This window comes from Alosa alosa, chromosome 14 (assembly GCF_017589495.1).
Source record: "Alosa alosa isolate M-15738 ecotype Scorff River chromosome 14, AALO_Geno_1.1, whole genome shotgun sequence".
Classification (NCBI taxonomy): domain Eukaryota; kingdom Metazoa; phylum Chordata; class Actinopteri; order Clupeiformes; family Clupeidae; genus Alosa; species Alosa alosa.
In genome coordinates, this window is record NC_063202.1 from 14,157,374 (window position 1) to 14,176,680 (window position 19,307).

General features: G+C 44.8%; 2 protein-coding genes across 2 annotated transcripts in view; one reads left to right on the forward strand and one right to left on the reverse strand.

Annotated features, from left to right (window-relative positions):
• Positions 1–255: 255 nt before the first annotated feature.
• On the reverse strand, positions 256–11,092 carry slc49a3 (solute carrier family 49 member 3). The gene is made up of 10 exons (XM_048263578.1): positions 10,682–11,092; positions 8,709–8,867; positions 7,865–8,084; positions 7,392–7,468; positions 6,789–6,926; positions 4,063–4,179; positions 3,771–3,923; positions 3,399–3,556; positions 3,125–3,231; positions 256–1,596 (listed from the first exon to the last, which is right to left on the reverse strand). Exons 1-10 carry the CDS (start codon positions 10,847–10,849, stop codon positions 1,319–1,321), a joined length of 1,575 nt encoding a protein of 524 aa, XP_048119535.1. The 5' UTR covers positions 10,850–11,092; the 3' UTR covers positions 256–1,318.
• Positions 11,093–14,218: 3,126 nt separating this feature from the next.
• LOC125307568 (polycomb group RING finger protein 3) overlaps positions 14,219–19,307 on the forward strand; it is a 20,692-nt gene continuing 15,603 nt past the window's right edge. The window contains exon 1 of the mRNA XM_048263612.1: positions 14,219–14,332. The gene's annotated coding sequence lies outside the window, so the exon portion shown is untranslated. The remainder of the gene's footprint in view (positions 14,333–19,307) is intronic.

Consider the following 19,307-nt stretch of genomic DNA (forward strand, 5'->3'; position numbering starts at 1 on the left):
ATCTAATACCATACTGTGTTTATTTTATATTGCCATCAAGCCATATCAATATAAAATGTGGAACATGGAAATAGCTCAAATAAAATAATACTAATAAAAAGACTTAAGCAATCCTAAAAGTTGTGAACAAGCAAAATCCTACAAATAATTTTGTGTGAGAGAGATCAGAATTCACTCAGGTATTATCAGTGCCCCCCACACACACACACACAAGTAAGACAAAAATGACAGGTCCTCAGAAGCCACACATACAAACCAGTTGTAATGAGGAATTTATTTCCAAATCTCTGTCTAGTCTTTGTCTGGATATGAACCTGACAAATGCCAATTAGAAACTCAAGTAAAATTGCTGAGTGCAAATACTGGTGTACAGTACTAAAAAAAGGTAATTAGCAGTTATCAGGTATTTGAGCCACTTAGGGCCTCCTTACACCAAACAACTTTGACAAGATTTGGGAAAGATTCTTGACAGATTGGAGTCTTTTACCTAATACCCCCCATTTAAGCTTTACTCAAAAGACTACAATCTTTCAAGAATCTTTCCCAAATCTTGTCAAAGTTGTTTGGTGTAAGGGGGCCCTTCAATTATGCAAAACTAGTTAATGTTTTAGTAACATTCAAATGATCGAATCAGTGCAGCATCCACATGTATGAAAGCACATCAGAAGACATACAGATTAATTACATTATTTGGTCACAGGTAAGTACCATCATAGCATTAAAAAAATATATGATGTAGAAAAACTAGTAAACATACAATATATTAGTGAAAAAATGGGAATGACAAACAAATGGTTAATGAAAAAAACAAACGACAAAAACAACATTTCTGACAAAGTAGCTACTGCTTTGGTCCAGGAGTTGTTTCATCTCTTCTGCTATTGGTGTGTGTATGATCTTCAGGCAGAAGACCTGACCACTGCCATTCGTGCTACTGCTGCTGTCTGTGTGTGTGTTTGTCTGTCCCAGTCCCTGATGCCCAAAAAGATGTGTGTATGCTATACTGGTCTGATGCCCTGGAGGAAGGAGTGTGTCAGTAGCCTACCAGTTTGATGTCCTGAAGGAAAGTTTGTGTGTGTGTGTGTGTGTGTGTAAGGGAAAAGTGGATATGTTAAGAGGCTTCCGGCCAAAGTGTGTGTGTGTGTGCTTAAAAATGTGACCTCTCTCCATGTGTGCTTAAAAATTTGACCTCTCTCCATGTCTGATGCTGTATGTGTGTGTGTGTGTCTTTGACCTCCATGTCTGATTGGGTGGGGATCCATGGCATCACTGTCTCTTTTAGGCTATTGTATCGGGTGGATCGAGTGTGTCTGAGGTATTAAGAGCGAGTGAGGTGGTGGGTGTTGTGTGAAGTGTGTCTGAGTGATTTGGGTGTGTGTGTGTCTGAAAGATTAGGTTTGTCAGTGGTATCTTGTGTGTGTGATGGGTTCTCGGTGTTAGAGGTATCGTGTGTGTCTGTAATAGTGGATGTGTGTGTGCTGCGTGATTGTCCTCCTGCGTCTTCCTCTGCTTTCAGACGTTTGTATTCTGTGTGAAAGAAACACACAAACACACAGGCCCCCATACAAAACAGCCCCGCCATCACCAGCACAGGCACTGAGACACACACGCACACAGAGAGAGAGAGAGAGAGAGAGAGAGAGAGAGAGAGAGAGAGAGAGAAAACACAACACAAGAAAAGTTATTATGACTAATAAATACTAAGTGTGTGTGTGTGTGGTCCTGTATAGCTGGTTGTTCAGTAAAGCAGAAGCGAGAGTGCCGAGAGATGTTCCATGGGGGCACATTCATTTCCTCCTCAACGATTCCGTGTGTGTGTGCACAAATGATGGCCGCAAGTTGCTTTTGTGGTGTTTTGTGTGTGTGTGTCTGCCTGTGTGTGGTAACTGTAGGGACTGCAATTTCCTTTTTTGTGATCAGTGCATGATGCTGATCAGTGCAGTGCTTTTTTTCTGAACATTTGGTCTTTGGAACATTTCTCAAATCATCTTAAACATTTGCATTTTATGGTCTGTGCATTTCTCACCTAAGAAGAAAACTGAATGCACCATAATCAGCATACATTGGAGTTTACCATAACCTGTGTGTGTGTGTGTGTGTACACCATGTCATTGGGGACTGATGAAGCATATGGTTGACACATTGGCTTCAGGTCATTATACTATTTGCATGCGTCTCCTCGATTCTCCAGCTTATGCCAAGGAAATCATTCAAAGCTCGACGTCATCGAGGATCTCTCATTTGTCTAATTGCTGCCAGAGGAGGTGAGAAGAGAGGAGAAAGGGACGATACAGAGTTGCATCCTACGCGGAAGCGCTTTCAGTCTGAATGAGCGATTATTGGTCCAAACTGCAAAGGTGAAAAGTTCCCTCCCATTCCTGCACATCTGTCAACTTTCGATTTAAAAAAAAGTCCTTTTTAGCGTTTTATTAGGGACAATAGATGAAAAGATAGGCCCAGAACAAATCTTCATACGCTACAAATTTCTTTGAAACTGAAAGTATAAGTATATATACTCTTTTGATCCCGTGAGGGAAAGTTGAGAGACGTGGGAGGGAACTTTTTTTACCTTGACAGCTTGGACCAATGATCGCATAATTCCGACATAAAACATTTCTGCATAGGATGCTCTCGTGTTTCCTCGCGTATCGGCCCTTTCTCCTCTGTCCTCTCCTCGTTCTCATCTCCTATGGTTGCAATTAGACAAATGAGATATCCTTTATGACGTCAAGCTTTGAACGATTTCCAAGGCACAAGTTGAAGGACTAAGGACCGAGGAGAGAGGGCGCATGCGAATAGATGTTTCAGATCCAACCATAATGATCACAGATCCCATTTGCACTCCGTCTAAGCTGTATACGTCTATGGTGTATAGCTATGCTAGGTGAACGATTCGCCTATTACAAGTTCGTTTACCATCAAATGGGCTCGTAAAGGTGAACATTTTGCATAGTGTACCTTTAACATGACTGCATTTGCAAAACATTCAAAGGAATTTAGAAATGGCTGTGGTGTTGTTCATAGGTGATGATGGAGATGCTTAACAAACAGAAATGTAACTCTTTTCTGAGGAATGCTCCAAAGTGTGTGTGTGCATATGTGTGCGCGTGTGTGCGGAACTCACCCCTCCAGCTGAGAGTCCCTCCTTCAGAACACACAGAGAGGGGGGAGTCGGCCAGTGGTGTTGTCAGAGCTCCCAGGATGATCATGTACACTAAAGACAACACCTGCCTACACACACACACACACACACACACACACACACACACACACACAAACATCAGTGTATACACTATGACCATATACATCACAAACACACACATTACAGAAAACCTGCCATCGAACACACACACACACAGAGACAGATGTGTTGCAGTATCACATACTATCACACATACCCAGCGATGAAGATGAGGCCAGCTGAGGTGGCTTCGCCAACAGGATAGGAGCATTCTACCGTGAGCTCCATGGCAACAGGGTAGATGGAGAATCCAAAGAGACCAAACAGAGAACACATAACCGCCAGCAACACCTTCTGACCTCGCATCTGAGAAAACTACACACACACACACACACACAATAATAATTATACACACCCTTGCTCCTGAGAAAACCACACATACACACATTATGCACAACTTCTGACTCCGAAAACACACACACATACACATTATAGACACCTTCTGACCTCACAGTTGAGAAAACCACACATTACATACCACAGTTAATCTAAGAAAACCACATACACACACACACACACAGACACTGACCACAGCGAAGGCAGTGCAGCCTAGGGAGGCTAGGCACATGTTGATCTTTGTGACTTCTGTGAACTTCCTGGTCCGGTCAACATAGAAACCAAGAGCTCCTGCCCCGATCACGCCACACAGAATGAAGAGGGCTCCACACAGACCAGCAAAGTCCTAAACACACAAATAAATATAAGGTGTGTGTATGTGCGCTGTGGTTTGTGTCGTACTGTGTTGCGTGTGTGCATGTGTGTGCTGTGTGTGTGTGTGTGTGTGTGTGTGTGTGTGTGTGTGTGCGCGCGCACACACTTACGTTGGTGTATCCTTTGACACACAACATCTGTTCCAGTAGGCTGGAGAAGCAGGTGAAGATGCCAATGCCGGAGCCGAAACACAGTAGCAGTAGCATGTAGGCTCGGTTACACAGGAGCTATACACACACACACACACACACAATACACAATTACAAAATATACACATAAACAGACACACTATACACAATTACACAATATACTCATAAACACACACACACATCATACACAGTTACACCATATACAGACACACATATACACACCATCACACACATGTGCCATGGCATATGCTAGACAAAATATACACACACACACACAGACCCTACAGCAGGGACAGACTGAAAAAAGGGGGCTTCAGGGGCATGCTCCCCCGTGATGGAAATTTTGAAAAATAAATTATTACTTCTGGTGAATTTTGTGGAAACTAATTGATAAATTGACTTAAAATATATTATATTATAATATACTGATAGCATATTACAATACAAGTTACAACCTATAAAAACCTACACAGGTTGTTTTATTCAACTAATGTTAAGCAAGTCTATTGGGAGTTTTATCTCATCACATACTACATGAAGGAAGTAAGCCTAGCTTCTGAGCAAGCTTTGAATAATACAGTTGTGTTTTGCCAATGTTTTATGAATACCACTTTGTTGAACTGAAGAAAATAAACGGTAATGCCTAGATGTGCAGCACGCCTATTCGTAGCCCCTTTTAAAAAACATTTTTTCATATTCTAGCATCATGTTTAAAACTGGATAAGGGGTAAGGTTTAAGTCACACCAAACGCACGATAGGTTACGCTAAATTATTCTAGAGGTAAAGTTTGTTAATAGCCTAAACATAGCTTACCTTTGGGGAAAAACTGGTTAAATGTCACTGTTCTCCCACTCAGTTTTCTGTTACCTTGTTTTTCGTTTTTGCTAGGCCTATCCAAGTTCTTCCACGAATACATCTTACTGACTAACTGATATTCACCACCTGTTCTGCACGCACGGAATTCAATTCTAGCGCACTTTAGAGGCGCAAGGCTACTATGAGCAAGAATGAACCATAGAGAGGGGGCACAAATGGCACATATTGGCACAAATGTTTACTTTTTTGGATGACAATGACAACTGGTAGCGTAGACATGAGTAAGCCTGAGTGACGATTTATGTGGAGAGCTAGACACACTTAGTCCTATGAGCCCTATATGAGCCTCAATGAGCCACTGAGCCAGGCAGTCGACGGCTGTTGGATGGACCGCCGTTCTGGACTTTTCCAGAACACATGGATTGCCAGTCCATCCCTGCCTTACAGAGACACCATAGAGCACACATACCCAGTAGAAATGTCCAGGACATCTTCACAGGAACATAGGATACATATAGTTTCAGAATGAATGGGTTACTGTCTGTGTGTGTGTATCAGCCTGATGCCCTAGAGGAAGGTGTGTGTGTGTGTATGTGTGTGTGTTTGTGAATACCAATCGGATTCCCTGGAGTAAGGGGTGTGAACGTGTATTTGCGTGTGTTCTTGTATTTTTGTATCATTGTCAGCCTGATGCCCTGGAAGAAGGTGTGTGTGTGTGTGTGTGTGTGTGTCTGTGTGTGTGTGTACCAGTCAGATGCCTGGAGGAAAAGGTGTGTGTGTACCAGTCAGATGCCCTGGAGGAAAAGGTGTGTGTGTGTGTATCAGTTGGATGCCCTGGAGGAAGGTGTGTGTGTGTGTGCAGTGTTTCCCATACATTGACTTATTTGTGGCGGCCCACTACAATATCAACATTGACCACCACACAATGATTTTTTCCAGGTTGTACTCTGGTTAGCATCATAACCACGCCATGCTAATTTGTTAAAAACTTGTTGCATTCAAGTTAATTCTGCAAGCCTACCACCACAAATAGAATTCAATTCTATGGGAAACACTGGTGTGTGTGTGTGTGTGTGTGTGTGTGTGTGTGTGTGTGTGTGTGTGTGTGTGTGTGTGTGTGTGAATACCCCTTGGAGGAAGGGGTGTGTGTGTGTTTGTGTATTTTTGTATCACTGTCAGCCTGATGCCCGGAGGAAGGTGTGTGTCTGTGTGTGTTTGTGTGTGTCTGTGTGTGTGCACCAGTCAGATGCCTGGAGGAATAAGGTGTGTGTGTACCAGTCAGATGCCCTGGAGGAATAAATGGTGTGTGTGTGTGTATCAGTTGGATGCCCTGGAAGGTGTGTGTGTGTGTGCAGTGTTTCCCATACATTGACTTATTTGTGGCGGCCCACTACAATATCAACATTGACCACCACACAATGATTTTTCCAGGTTGTACTCTGGTTAGCATCATAACCACGCTGCGCTAATTTGTTAAAAACTTGTTGCATTCAAGTTAATTCTGCAAGCCTACCACCACAAATAGAATTCAATTCTATGGGAAACACTGGTGTGTGTGTGTGTGTGTGTGTGTGTGTGTGTGTGTGTGTGTGTGTGTGTGTGTGTGTGTGTGTGAATACCCTTGGAGGAAGGGGTGTGTGTGTGTGTTTGTGTATTTTTGTATCACTGTCAGCCTGATGCCTGGAGGAAGGTGTGTGTCTGTGTGTGTTTGTGTAGTGTCTGTGTGTGTGTACGAGTTAGATGCCTGGAGGAATAAGTGTGTGTGTGTGTGTGTGTGTACCAGTCGGATGCCCTGGAGGAATAAATGTGTGTGTGTGTGCTAGTTGGATGCCCTGGAAGAAGGGGTGTGTGTGTGTGTGTGTGTGTGTACCAGTTTGATGCCCTGGAGGAAGGGTTCTGAGTTGGAGGTCTCAGCGCTGGCTGAAGGTGGGGTTGGAGGGGTGCTCTCACGAATACCCACTGTTGCTAGGAAACACACAACAGTAGCAGGGACCGAATACACAAAGAGCTGAGAAGGAGAGATGAGAGAAAGAAGGAAAGGAGGAGAGCAGAGAAGAGAGGAGGAGAGCAGAGGAGGTGAAAGAAGGAGAGGAGAAAAGAGGAGATGAGAGGAAGAGAAAAAGAAGAGAGCAGTGAGGAGAAAAAGGGGAGATGAGAGGAGGAGAAAGAGGAGAGAGAGGAGAAAGGGGGAGAAAGGAACAGTGATGTTTACAAAAGAAAATCCATCTCAATATAAACTCTAATATGATCATGTACATGAATAAGTGTGTGTATGTATGTATGTGTGTGTGTGTGTGTGTGTGTGTGTGTGTGTGTGTGTGTGTGTGTGTGTGTGTGTGTGTGTGTGTGTGTGTGTGTGTGTGTGTGTGTGTGTGTGTGTGTGTGTGTGTGTGTGTGTGTGTGTGTGTGGAGAAGGTGCTCACGGCAGAACCACTTGTGTGTGTGCATGTGTCTGTGGTGAAACTGGACTTACGAGTTTGGTGAGGTCACCAGGAGAGCCCATGATAAGAGGCGACATAATGTTGGCGATCAGCACACCAAGTGGATTGGCTACAAAATACACACACGCACACGCACGCACACACGCACACGCACACGCACACACACACACTTGTAAGAACCTTCATTCGGCAGCACACAGCAACCCAAAGACAGCACTATGAAACAGGAGCATTGTGTGTGGAGACAGGAATGTTGTGGGTGGAGACATGTGTTTGTGGGTGGATATGGGTGTGTTTGTGGGTGGAGACATGTGTGTTTGTGGGTGGATATGGGTTTGTTTGTGGGTGGAGACATGTGTGTTTGTGGGTGAATATGGGTTTGTTTGTGGGTGGAGACATGTGTGTTTGTGGGTGGATGTGGGTGTGTTTGTGGGTGGAGACAGGAGCATTATGGGTGGAGACAGGTGTATTGTAGGTGGGCTGGGGTGGGTGCGTGAGCTCTCACACATGGAGGCGATCATGTTGGCAGTGGCCCTCTGTTGCTGTGGAAACCAGACGGCGGCGAGTTTGGTGGGGCTGAAGATGACGAGGGGCTGGGCAGCGGCACACACCAGCTGCCCCGTCAGCACCAGCGGGAACCGCACTTGGGGATCCATATCCATGAGCAGCACCCCAATAAGACGCAGCACGCTGCCAAGCATGTTCAGCCACGATCCCAGGATCAGCTGCCAACACACACACACACACACACACACACAGCCCGCACACACACACACAAAAAATCATTATTTTGGTCAATATTGAGATCACGATTATTCAACGTGATTACTCAGAGACGATGTAAACATTATATATTTTCTAAACTAAGGAGGGTTTAAATCTACAAACGGAAGTGGATGGCTGTCAATCAACCCTATGGACTCCTTAAGAACTTTGTTTAGAAAACATAATTTAACCCTTAGATTAGGACACCACTATTCAAGAGCATAATAATTGTACCAATACCAACATAGTTGAAATTGTCTGCTTTATACAGAGATGATGTGTGACTTCATCTCCACTCAGGTTCAAAAACATGACTTTTGGTTAGAACCTTCTATAAAATCTGCTTGCTTGCTTGATTGATTGATCGATTTATGGATCCAGGTACTGACAAAAACACACACATACGTACGCATGTGTACACACACAGATACTGTGAGCTGTAGGCCGCACGTATCAAGCACCCAGGTACAGGACAAACACACACACACACACACACACATGTACCTTGAGACACAAGCCACAGGTGTCAAGCACCCAGGTACTGACACAAACACACGCAGGCATGCACACACACACACACGTACCGTGAGCCGCAGACCACAGGTGTCGAGCATCCAGGTAGTGAGACAGCTGAGTGGGATGGCCACGATCATGTAGACCATCGAGAGCCAATTAATCTGATCCAGAGTGACGCCCAGAGCTCCCGCACAGTCACCTGCCACCGGGGCAAAGGTCAGCCACAGCTAAACAAACACACACACACACACACACACACACACATGCTATGAGTATGGATATAACAACCTAAACCTACAATACAAAGGGAAACACAGCCATTTACACACAAAATAAACAAACAAAACCACACAACACATGGACATTTATACATTACAAACACACACAAGAACATATATGTTTATACAAACCTTAACATAGAGCCATTGACACAGACATACACTGATGGACAAAAGTATTAAAACAACATATGCCTTGTATTAGTTCTCCCTGCACACAAACTGTAAATTATACAAAATAGTTAGAAATACTAAAAGGGAAAAACTCCTCCAGTCTTGACTTCCATGGAGCAACTGTTTTTCACTAAGATGGAACTCCATGCCACATGGCAAAATCTGTGACAAACTGGCTATGTGACAATGGCATTCAGCTTCTGGAGCCATGGCTTGGGTCATGTCCAGACCTACAGTATACCCAACAGAAAACTGCTGCACAATCTCCAGGGGGGTATTCCAGGTATGTGGTTTAGTGACAAACCTGGGTTAGTTAACTCAGAGTAAGTGGTAAACAACCTAATAGAAGAGCTGTATGGCTTCATTCTCCTTAGAAAACAATGCCTTAGGGCTCTTGTTGTAGGTTTGCCACTTACTCTGAGTTAACTTACTAAACCACTTTGAATACCCCCCAGGAAGGAGATCATGGTTTTTTTTTGTATTGTAAATTTCAGTACAAGTAGACAAACAGGCAGAAGCTGTTCACCAGGATGGAATCAAACAGCCGTGATTGAGCAGGTGACATCAGAGTATTGCAGATTACTTTTTACCATTTTGACTATGCCTAGCCACAACCGGCAAGTTTTGAAGAATAAAGGTAAAGGACATCAGACTATTGATTGTTGTATAGCAATTTAATTGTATACAATAACAAAGTGTTCCTACCGTCTTCATTGTCATGGTTTTAAACATGTGAGAATGTCATGAAAACACTGAATTGTCTCAATAGTTTCGCCCACGACAGGACACAACTAGGCCAATGTCACACTGTTATAATAACACCATAACAACACTGACCGCTAAACCACCACGGCACCCTACGACCTGCTGACCCACTAGCGCTGTCTGTCTGTCACAATATTTTCATTACCCCACAACAACGATCTGTGTCAGACATAGTAAGCGTGTGTGTGTGTGTGTGTGTGTGTGTGTGTGTGATTTCTCTATCATCACTGCTTCCCATAATTTGCTGACGCCTCTGCTCGTAGCTGGTAGGCCTAGTTTGTGGTTTTAGGTCTCCATGTCTCCGTTTTAAACTCCCCCCCCCCCCCCCCTCCGGTCACCTGATACATGCGCTGATACAATCAATGGGTGCACTCCCGGTCAACCCCAGTGACTGACAAACTTAAACTTTAGTGTCAGTGGCCATAGGAACTGGTCATTGTCAACACCAGACCTTGCTTGACTTATAAAAACAATGCTACAGAACAAAGCGAGCCTTAATAACCTGATCATTAATTAGGATAAGGCTTAAACATGTCAAATCTCGTGGTACATTTCTCCGGTAAAACATCTGTTCAGCTGGCCTACAAGTTCAACTAAAACACTTTCAGCATTCATGCGACACACAGACACAGCTGTTCGGCGCAATAGTTCCAAGCGTCATTCTGCCGCGGCAACTTTAATTTAGCTACACTTTTCACGCGTCTGCTTTAATTTACTCTTAAGCTAGAGGCGTGGATTCTATTTCGCCAAATAGCTAACTGTTTTTATTGAAGTAAAGTCACATAGTTGTCCTGCCATCCAGAGGACGAAATCAGGTCACCTACCATGGCGTTGGAGCAGTTGAGCAGACAAAGCACCAGTAGAATAAACCATCTCCTGCGGTACACTTTAAACTGAAGCAGTTTGAGCAGGACTTGGTTGGGCTCTGGGCTGGGCTCGCACCGAACCTCCTCCGAAACAAAGCCAGGCGCCGCCGGGCTGTCGTGATCCATCAGGGCGAAGGGAGTTTCGTAAGTAGCCTACACACAGCTCTCTTCCTTCTACCCGAGAGGCGCTCCAGAATCTGACAACTCTCTTCAACCCCAGGAGTTGGTCGTTCATTATTAACTTGTCTTTGCGGTAGTCTTGCGCGTATGTGCCCTGACCGTGATCATGTGTGGTCCTGGTTTATAGTTTCCTCGTTCTGCTCTAATGCCGGGAGCGAGATGCTCCGAGTTTCTGTGGTTATCCCGGTCGAATTCCGGGCTGGCTGGAGCTCCACCCTGTGTGCGCACATCGACACGAGCCAGTCTTAAAGAGAGTCGATTTAGCGTATGAAGTTTGAAGTTTGGAGTATGTTAGTATCTTTGATTTACTGACCTGCAATTGATTAAAATATTGCCTATAACGAATCATGTTAAAAGTTCAACACCTTTCGAGGATCTGCCTTAGACTAATAGTCTACGTAAAAACAACATATTTGCCATTTAAATTATAGACCTAACTGTGTGTCTAGCCTATCTCTTGACCAAAGAAGTAATGCCAGTGATGCGTGCAGGCCTGCATTTTAACGCCAAATAACGAAATCACGATAACAAAAAATCAAGAACCCATCCTTCCCACCAGTTGTGTACCAACCGAAACCACACATTTTTACAGAGATCAACGAACCCACACCACACCAGTATCATCTCTGATTGACATGAGTTTTCTCTCTCTTTCTCTAAGTGTGTGTGTGTATGTGTGTGTGAGAGAGATATATTCATGTCAATCAGAGGTGATATTGGTGTGTTGATATTGATGTGTTGAGAGAGAGAGGGAAAGAGAGAGAGAGAGAGAGAGAGAGAGAGAGAGAGAGAGTGAGAAGGGGATTAAGACTGGATGGGCCACTTGCGGGCACTCTTAGCATCCGCTTAAATTGATGAATGGTACTCATGTCACAGTGTTTTTCTTCAAAATGTCAGTGCCCCCCCCCCCCAAAAATAATAAAAAATCCTAGCCATGACCGTGGATGATATAGCCTATAGGGTCACCTTGGTTTCAGAACATGGGCCGGCCAGACATGGGCCTATACTGCCTTTAGAAGCCACACCCTAGTGAACTTAATGACTACAGACCTGTCGCTCTTACATCACATGTGATGAAGACAATGGAGCGATTGGTCTTAGGCATGCTCAGACCCCAGGTACGCCATGCACTAGACCCGTTACAGTTTGCTTACCAGGAGAAAGTGGGCGTGGACGATGCCATCACTTATCTTCTACACAGGACACATTCCCACCTGGACAAGGGGAAAAGTGCTGTGAGAATCATGTTCTTTGATTTCTCAAGTGCTTTTAACACCATCCAGCCCCTCAGATTGGGAGACAAGCTCTTGCAGATGGGTGTGGACGCCACCTGGTAACCTGGATTACAGATTACCTGACCGAAACCACAGTTCGCCAGACTGAAGAACTGTCTCTCTGACACTGTGATCTGCAGCACCGAGCGCCACAGGAACTGTGCTCTCTCCAGTCCTGTTCACCCTGTACACATCTGACTTCTGCTACAACACCGAGTCATGCCACATGCAGAAGTTTTCTGATGATACTGCAATTGTGGGGTGTATCAGGAACGGGCAGGAGGAGGAGTACAGGAGCCTGGTGGAGGACTTTGTGCAATGGTGCAAACTCGATCATCTTCAACTTAACACTTCAAAGACCAAGGAGATGGTGGTGGATTTCCGCTTGGTCTAAGCCCACTCTGCTACCAGTCCACGTTGATGGGGTCAATGTGGAGGTGGTTAGCACCTACAAGTATCTGGGTCTCCACCTGGACAATAAACTGGACTGCTCAGCCAACACTGATGCACTCTACAAGAAAGGGCAGAGCAGGCTGTACTTCCTGAGGAGGCTGCGGTCCTTCAATGTGTGCAGTAAGCTCCTCAGGATGTTCTACCAGTCTGTTGTTGCCAGCGTCCTCTTCTATGCAGTAGTATGCTGGGAGGAAGCACAAGGAAGAAGGATGTGGGGCTAATTGACAGGCTGGTAAGGAAAGCTGGCTCTGTAGTGGGAGCTGAACTGGAGTGTATCACTTCACTATCTGACAAAAGGACCCTGAACAAACTGATCAACATCTTGGACAATGAGTGTCACCCACTCCACAGCACTATTGTTAAACAGAAGAGCCTGATCAGATGGAGACTTAAACTCTGCCTTGCACAACTGACAGACTGAGAAAGTCATTTGTCCCCAGGGCCATTGAACTGTTCAATGCCTCACTTAAGGGAAGAGGAGAGATAGACTTCTCTGCATAGTCTGTCTGCCTCTTTATCCCCTCCATGTTTGGTACTGTCTGTCCACTAGCCACTTGTACCACTGTCTTTATGCCTCACTGTTTGCGTGCTATATTAGCACAGTAGCACATATGCATAACCCCCCCCCTCCATGCCACAGCCGAACTGTGGCCACATTTTCTTAAATAGTTAAATATATAGATATATAGACTTTACTTTACATTATTTCTGCATTGTTGCACTGTTGACTTACTCATTTGCACTATCACCATGACCACTATCATCATTGCACTACCACCATGACACTCATTCACACAGAGCACCTTACCATACCTTACTATGCACAGAGAATCACAGGCTCAGTCCCTGCCTCAGTCATTGCAAGCGCCTCTGATTTATTAATCACCACTATGTGGATACTGTTTTTAGAATTGATTTAGATTAAGTGTTAGTATAATTTGTATTTTTGTCATTTGTATTTTAGTATATTTTTATATATTGTATTAAGTGTTAGTATAATTTGTATTTTAGTATATTTAGCATATTCTTTATCTTCTACTGTCCTTACTGCTTAGTTGTGTTTTTTATATTATATACTTTAATTACTCTTTCTGCTGTTAAAGAATGTGTTTGTGTTGTATGTATGCTGCTGAGACCTTGAATTTCCCCTGGGGATCAATAAAGTATCTATCTATCTATCTATCTATCTATCTATCTATCTATCTTTATTCAATTTTCCAACCATCAATCATCTGAATGTACAATCGTTATATTATTCTAGTTTTGTATGAGGCACATAAAACGAAGCTTGTGCCATCAAATGTCTTACATCTATGAGTCTGTGACCAGATGTGACCAGATGTGCTGTACAGAAAGTAGCCTTATTGAGAAGCAACGTAATTAGACCGCATCAGAAGCCCTTTGTCTTGCAAACGCAACATGTGTTTAGTCTGTGAACTGCGTGTGTGATGTTTGTCATTCTGTTGCACTTCAAACTTCCCAAAGCGACGCTGGAAGTGAATGAGCTACTCAGATACAATGTAGCCTACCTAATCCCCCGCCCCCTCCTATACGCATCGGTGCGCATGCGCAAAGCCCCACCAAGTGTGGGCTCTCGGTAGGTTTCGGGATCGCCCGGACATTTTCGCCTCTTTGTTTTACTGATAGTGGATTTAACTCGGATTGAACCCAATATCCTGCGGACTCCTCTGCTACCAAACAGGTCAGTTCGCTTTTTTTCAACGCGCTTTCGAAGCTTGTGCCATCCGACTGTCGTTTTGTGTGGTTAACGGGGGAACCGTGCAGTATTCGGTGATCCCTGAGCCGTGTCTTTTCCGCTTGGCCGTAGCTATGCATGCTATACGTGTTGTTATATGCGCTCGTGTTGTGTGTATGGCGACGCCGGGCCCTGCAGTCGCGCCGGGGTCATCGCTGTCGCGTGGAAAAGTGCTTTTGAGGCGCTGGGAAGACGGGGGAGTACATTTTTAGTGCCGTCGTGTGTGTCCGTCGCGAACGGCTGAACATATCGCCTGAGATACTCGTGCTGTTTTCCACGGGAAACCAGTTTTTTTTCCCGTTGTTGCCTGGAATGTTCGTGAGAGCTCCATCCACCCTCACGAGCCCGTGAGGACGCTGAAAGTTGGGGTACGGGCTCGCTGGGTTGTGTATTCGGACAGAACGGGACAAAACAGTGTTAAGAAAGTTAGAGACGGGTTATGTGATTGCGCCTGTGAGCATGTAATAACCTGTTTTACCGGGACAGTGGCGAGAGTGGAAGTGGGTGAAGTAGACGCAGCTAGGCGAGGGGTGAGGGGTGGATTTCACCCAGTGACAAGAGCGAGAGGTTCGACTACGAGCCGAGCGGAGGCCGAGCGCTGTGGGGTGTCGCTGGATGTTTCGAGTTTAGTATTCAGTGGCGCGGGTTACCTAAGACCCCTGAATCAACGAAATCCCTATTAATGTCTCATGAAGCAACCACAGCCTATAGGAATTCAGACGCCTTGGCAACTTCTTAGTTGACCAGTCGAGATTCTTGAAACGAGGGTGTGAAGACTGGTGCGAACTTGTGGTGAGTGTGTCTGTGGAATCGGTTCGGTCCGGTGTCGGTAGGCCTTGCCTGAGTAGCCCGCTCGCTTTTCGCATTGATCAACGCGCTGATCATTGATTAGATCGGAAGGCTGCAGAGAAGCCCGCATTGTCTCTCCGTTATTTCCCCAAGACTCCCGGCAAAGACGCGAAGTTTTTCTCTGGATACCTGTTGGAAAACTCCTCGAGCTAGTCTTGACACACACATGGTATCTTCCTAACCCCTATCTTTCCCTTTCTCTCACATAAAAGCTTACTATTCAACATGTCCAAGTGAAAGTGTGTGTGTGAGGAGGAGGAAGGGAGTGGGGAGGAGGGCTGCTGTTTAATCTCTTGACCCAAGAAGCTGTGAGGGTATCTGGCACAACAGCGGCCCATTGATGCGCCTGCCAAAAAATTTACACTCAAGCGCCAACTGTACTTTCGGATCTGTGTGTGTGAGTGTATGTCTGTGTCTGTTTGTGTGTGAGTGGAGTCTCTGATCCTGGTCTAGTGGTCGCCTCCTCTTTGCCCTGGACAAGCAGATACAATTTTGCTTTTATAGATGTAAAAAGCATAAAGCATAGTTAGAGCTTCAGTTATCGTCAAATGTCTGTGACGACCATGTGTGTGTGTGTGTGTGTGTGTGTGTGTGTGTGTTTATGTGAGCAGTGCCAGACTGCTATCCTGTAAATGGAGGCTTGATGGTTCACCCTCACACCATTTTCATTGATACCTCCCCTCTCTGATGACTCTGGTGTCCTCCCTAGACATGCAAGTTTTTAGTGAGTGTATTGTCATGATCATTTGGTGTGTGTGTGTGTGATGTGTGTGAATCTTGGGAAACAGTTCCACCACACTGGTTTAGTTGGTGCTGGTTCTGTTCGAAAGAGAGTTCTGAGCAGGGTAAGGATGAGTTCTCTGTGCGTGTGTGTGTGTGTGTTTGAGAGAGAGCAAGAGTGAGACTGTCTGTGTCAGTAAGAGAGAGACTGAGTGAGAGTGTGTATGTTTGAATACAACTGTGTGTGCGTGTGTGTGAGAGAGAGAGGTGGAGAGTTCAGGAACATGATCAGCTCCTCAGTCATCAGGGTTATGGTCACATCACACGCCCACTTATGGACGCAACTTGTGTGTGATATTTATGGCCAAAATGTGTGTGTGTTCGTGCGTGTGTGTGTGTGTACGTACGCCAGACTGTTACGACCCAGGCTGGCGTAGGCCGAGGATATGAAAGGCATGTGCCCACCACATAATGGTTCACTTGTGACGGTAATCTTCAAGACTGATCAGAAATAATGTCCTGGGTATAATCAATCGATCAGGTATAATGTCCTGGGTATGACTGATCGATCAGGAATAATGTACACGGTATAATCGATCGATTGATCAGGAGTAATGTGTAGGTTATGTATGTGGGTTGCTGGTTGCAGATGCGTCAGAGATGGCACGTGGAATAGATGACAGGCGTTTGCTTATAGGTGCTGCGGAGCAGGTTAATTTGTTTCTGAAGTGTGCCCACTCACTCATAACTATAGAATATTGTTGCCCCATCTGCTCAGATGCTAAGCTAAAGCCAAACAGTGTAGGAAGTGGTGGGGGCAAGCAAAAAAGCTCAATGTGGTCACTGAGTTTCTGTTACGTGTAATTAGGCCATGTCCTCAGTTAACAGATAGACTATGTTCACAGACAGCCATAGCTCATAATGACCTGTTGTGAGGTGGCGACGTCCCTAGACTGACTGAAGATATGACTATAATGATTTTGCCACAAGCAAGCTTACTACTCGCACAGATGTTGTGACTGTGAACCCATGTTCACGTTGAGCAGCAGGCAACACTTTGGACAAGTCAGGATTAGTAGGCTATCATGAATCAAATGATGGTACCTGTTTTTGTGACGCTAACTTAACTGTATCTGACAGACTGCATTGGTCAGTCTTACTCAGTTTTGCTAACTGCGTAGGCTACCTGTTTTTATTTGTGACAGTGTAGAAATCACACCACACAAGTTACTTTACACTTTGAACCAAACTGTGGGTGCTTTTGGCAGTTGACATGAAGTGTTTTGGTGGTTCAACGCATTTTCCATGGAAGCTGCCATGAAAGGTGTAAGAACTAATGAGTGTGTAAGTTTTGTGGAGAGAGCAGATGTGTGTGACAGAATCTCAGTTTGTGTGTGTGTGTATGTGTCTGAAGGGTGTGTGAGTGAGCAAAATCTTCAAGCCTCTATATCCCAGTCCCACTGCAGGTGTAGGCATTCACAATCAACCAGCCTGCAACCCTCCCCACTGTCAATACATCGTTCACTACAGAGACTGCAGGGGGTGCAAAGGGTTGTCACAGCAAAATTACATTAGTCATTTGGGGATGCTATGACTGAATCTCAATCTCTCCCCTCACAGACTCGCACACTTTGATGCGTGTTCCCGTGAACTTTGTGAGGGTTTAGGGCTGTCCTACTGCAAAATTGTGAAGTGCACAAGGGCTCACTCGCACCCTTTCTGTAAGTCTGCATCTATGCACACTTTACTCAAGGGAATTATCTACAGTACAATTCATAGTGTTGTGACGTGAAACACAGGGTTACCTAAATGGAGGCTGGATGCTTAAAAAACATTAGTAAACTCCCATCAGTAAACTCCCATAAAACGGAAACGGAAATGTCTTTGCAACATGTTTTTTATGTTGTCAGTTTAATGATAGGTCACAGGTGCTGTCCCATTCCTGTTATTAGCGTTCTGAAACCTTACACACTCGTAAACTTGATCCCTTATGATGGATGTCAGTTAAGTGTGTGAGGGTTCAGGGCTTAGAACTTAGGGATGCGATTGAGATTCAGCCTGTGTGTGTATATGTGCGCGTGCGTGTGTGTGTGTGTGCGTGTGCATGCATGTCTAATTAAATGGTGTAATGTTATTTTTCTGCGGAAGTGTTGTTATGCAGTGTAAAACTAACTCTAAGTATAAACTGTAATAGTAAACTGAGCAATGAAACCTATCGGTACAGTCTCATTCATTCTCCTGTTCTTCTTATCTTTAAATCACATGCAACATCCACTCTTCATGTTCTCGCCACAGCAGCTCTGTGAGCCCTGTCACAAAGCTGCTATAATCATTGGACATAAACACGAGCCCTGTCACAGAGCTGCTACAATCATGTCATAAACATGAGACACAGACAGACAGACAGCCGTCACAGAGCTGCAACAATCATGTGACATAAACATGTGCCCTGTCACAGAGCTGCTATAATCATTTGACATAAACATGAGCCTTGTCACAGAGCTGCAACAATCATGTGACATAAACATGTGCCCTGTCACAGAGCTGCTATAATCATTTGACATAAACATGAGCCTTGTCACAGAGCTGCTACAATCATGTCATAAACATGAGCAATGTCACAGAGCTGCTATAATCATGTCATAAACATGAGCTCTGTCACAGAGGTGCAACAATCCTGTGACATAAACATGTGCCCTGTCACAGAGCTGCTATAATCATTTGACATAAACATGAGCCCTGTCACAGAGCTGCTACAATCATGTCATAAACATGAGACACAGACAGACAGACAGCCCTGTCACAGAACTGCTACAATCATGTCATAAACATGGTGGACACAGACAGACAGACAGCCTTCATCAACCATCATCTGCCATTAGCAGACAGAAAGCTGTTAAGCTTCAGAAACGGAGGCTACACAGAGAGGCTCCAGAAACTCAGGGGAGTTGTGGGAAACATCCGTTTCTTAGCAGTGAGAACAGCACCCGTCTATCAGTAGTGAGAACAGCACCCGTCTCTCAGTAGTGAGAACAGCACCCGTCTCTCAGTAGTAAGAACAGCACCCTTTCTCAGAGCAGCAGGAGTAGGATGAAGTTGGACATGTTTGGATTCTGCTTGGATCACCCCACACTCACTCAGCTTAGGGGATGGTTCTCCAGCCCAAACCTATTTCACTTAACACAGAGAGAGAGAATTAAAGTTCCTGTTATGCTGCAGTTTACAGTGGTTCCTGTCATGCTTCAGTCTGAAGTGGTTCCTGTCATGCGTCAGCCTGATATGGTTCCAGTCATGCTTCAGTCTGAAGTGGTTCCTGTCATGCGTCAGCCTGATATGGTTCCAGTCATGCTTC

Coding starts and splice junctions, on each gene's coding strand:
- slc49a3 (XM_048263578.1), bottom strand. CDS start 10,849: ATGGATCACGACAGCCCGGCGGCGCCTGGCTTTGTTTCGGAGGAGGTT. Junction 7,469..7,864: donor CAACATGATCGCCTCCATGT/GTGAGAGCTCAC, acceptor TGTATTTTGTAG/CCAATCCACTTGGTGTGCTG. Junction 3,924..4,062: donor GTGTCAAAGGATACACCAAC/GTAAGTGTGTGC, acceptor TTGTGTGTTTAG/GACTTTGCTGGTCTGTGTGG.